At 46.4% G+C, this 1,787-nt stretch overlaps 1 protein-coding gene across 1 annotated transcript; it reads left to right on the top strand.

Moving 5' to 3' along the window:
- Positions 1-362: 362 nt before the first annotated feature.
- PPTG_14174 (hypothetical protein) lies at positions 363-1,656 on the top strand (the record flags this gene model as incomplete). The annotated part of the gene is made up of 5 exons (XM_008911161.1): positions 363-452; positions 636-829; positions 885-917; positions 1,002-1,194; positions 1,258-1,656. The coding sequence occupies 5 exons, from the start codon at positions 363-365 to the stop codon at positions 1,654-1,656; spliced, it is 909 nt and encodes a 302-aa protein (XP_008909409.1).
- Between the last annotated feature and the right edge of the window lie 131 nt (positions 1,657-1,787).

Below are 1,787 nucleotides of genomic sequence, written 5' to 3'. Positions count from 1 at the left end.
AATTAGCCTGCTATTTACTTTTAAGTCTTATTACAGAAACCTGGAATGTACAAGGCGCGAGATGTTATCGGTTATCTGCGGTATGATAATTTAGGTTGAGCTTGTAACATGGGTTGTGACTGGGTCCTAAGAAACATAGTTTCCTTCTCCTGTATTTAAGTATCCGGGCGTAATCGACCGCGATTACGGTCGATTTCTTGATGAAATTCATTGACAGCTGATTAATGGGAGCAAGCAGCTGGTTGTATTTACTCTAAGACTGTAAATATGAACCATGAACTCTCTGTCTCAAAACGTATTTCTCTGCTTGGTTGGCGCGTATATTTCCATCTCGTGAGGCCTTCATAACCGAATTTCTGGTAATGGAGAATTCTGACACTACTGATCCAAGTCTGTCCATCCTCGACTTCCTGTTTGCTATCGAAACGAGCGATGACGAACTAACAACGGAAGTAAACCGACCCACCAGCGAGTCGCACAGAGAAACCAAAGAGCGTCCGAGCAGAGATTGACAAAGTAAAAACCTCTCCGTGCCCTACACCACGGCGTTACAGCGTCGACAGCGGGCAGAATTGGAAAGACTTCGAGTGGAGGTAAGAGTCTTGGAAGCTCATTTCTTTCGTTCTCTGAGGAAGCGTGGCCCTCAGCTCAAGGACGCTAGTGAGGCGAGTCGTCGCCAATGGGGTCGTCTCTTGGCAAACGCAACTCATGCGAAACAGCAGAGTGCGGAGACTGATAACAAAGCGCTTAAAGCGATTCTGGCAGACCAGCAAAAACTCCAGGCTGCGATGATCAAGGTTATCATTTCAATAACCCAGAAACGCTCAAAGTACGTCCTTGAAGCTGTGGGTTTACTATGAGGATCTAATTTGATTTTGCTGCAGGAACTCGATTTTGTGTCTCAACTTCAATTTAAAGTGAATCGGCCACCCATTCAGCTCGACTTCAAGGTTGAGTTACTGGACCAGATGAAGGGCATTCTCAATCGTTTGCATGACCAGACACCCGGTGTTCCCTGCTGTCCACAGCAGCACGGTTGTATCCTTGCGCTGTGAACGTTTCTGTCGAGAGAATGGTCGATGCTCCATAAAGACGAGCTCCATTACACCGATATCCTCCTCAGCACCGCATATTGGTGACATTGTTTGGGGTCACGCTATCAAGGAGGGCGATGCGAATTACGTTTTCGGCGGGGTAAGATTCTTTGTTGCGAACGTTTTACCCTGGACTTCGACTGACCCGCGTATTGCTTGGCAGGTCCGCAAGCAAAATCCCAGCCCACTCGAAATGGACACTGTAGCGACACTGGAGTATGGTCACGAGACCATTTACAACATTTGTACCTTTCGTCAGTACGCTAACGGACCCCAACATGTTCTAGTAAGTACGGGCATGTGGTTTCTTCCAAACGGAGAACTGTTAATGCAAGATTCTAACTGGACAGTCACTATCCCATCGGCGACCGAGCCAGAGCATGCATGCATTATGCAGAATTGCTATCAGCTCGATGTGGCATCGGCATCCATTGATGAAGCCAAGAAAATGGCGTTCAATGCGATCGGCAACAAGATGCGTCTCCTCATTCAATCATCACAAGATTATTATCTTTCTAGTCAAGACTTTGGTTGGATCGAAGCAGGACAGCTATACAAGTAAGGACTTCTTACATGCAGTACAAAAAGATCTTTGAAAAATTCCACGTAGATTGTACGAAATACCTGAGCTCAGTTTCGCTATGAAACACTGCACTGTTCCTTTCTCATTTTGCACGAATCGTGCTGCACGAT

The sequence above is a fragment of the Phytophthora parasitica genome (assembly GCF_000247585.1).
Source record: "Phytophthora parasitica INRA-310 unplaced genomic scaffold supercont2.40, whole genome shotgun sequence".
Classification (NCBI taxonomy): domain Eukaryota; phylum Oomycota; class Peronosporomycetes; order Peronosporales; family Peronosporaceae; genus Phytophthora; species Phytophthora nicotianae.
Note: the sequence above shows the minus strand (reverse complement) of the source record. Positions and strands in the feature narration are given on the sequence as shown.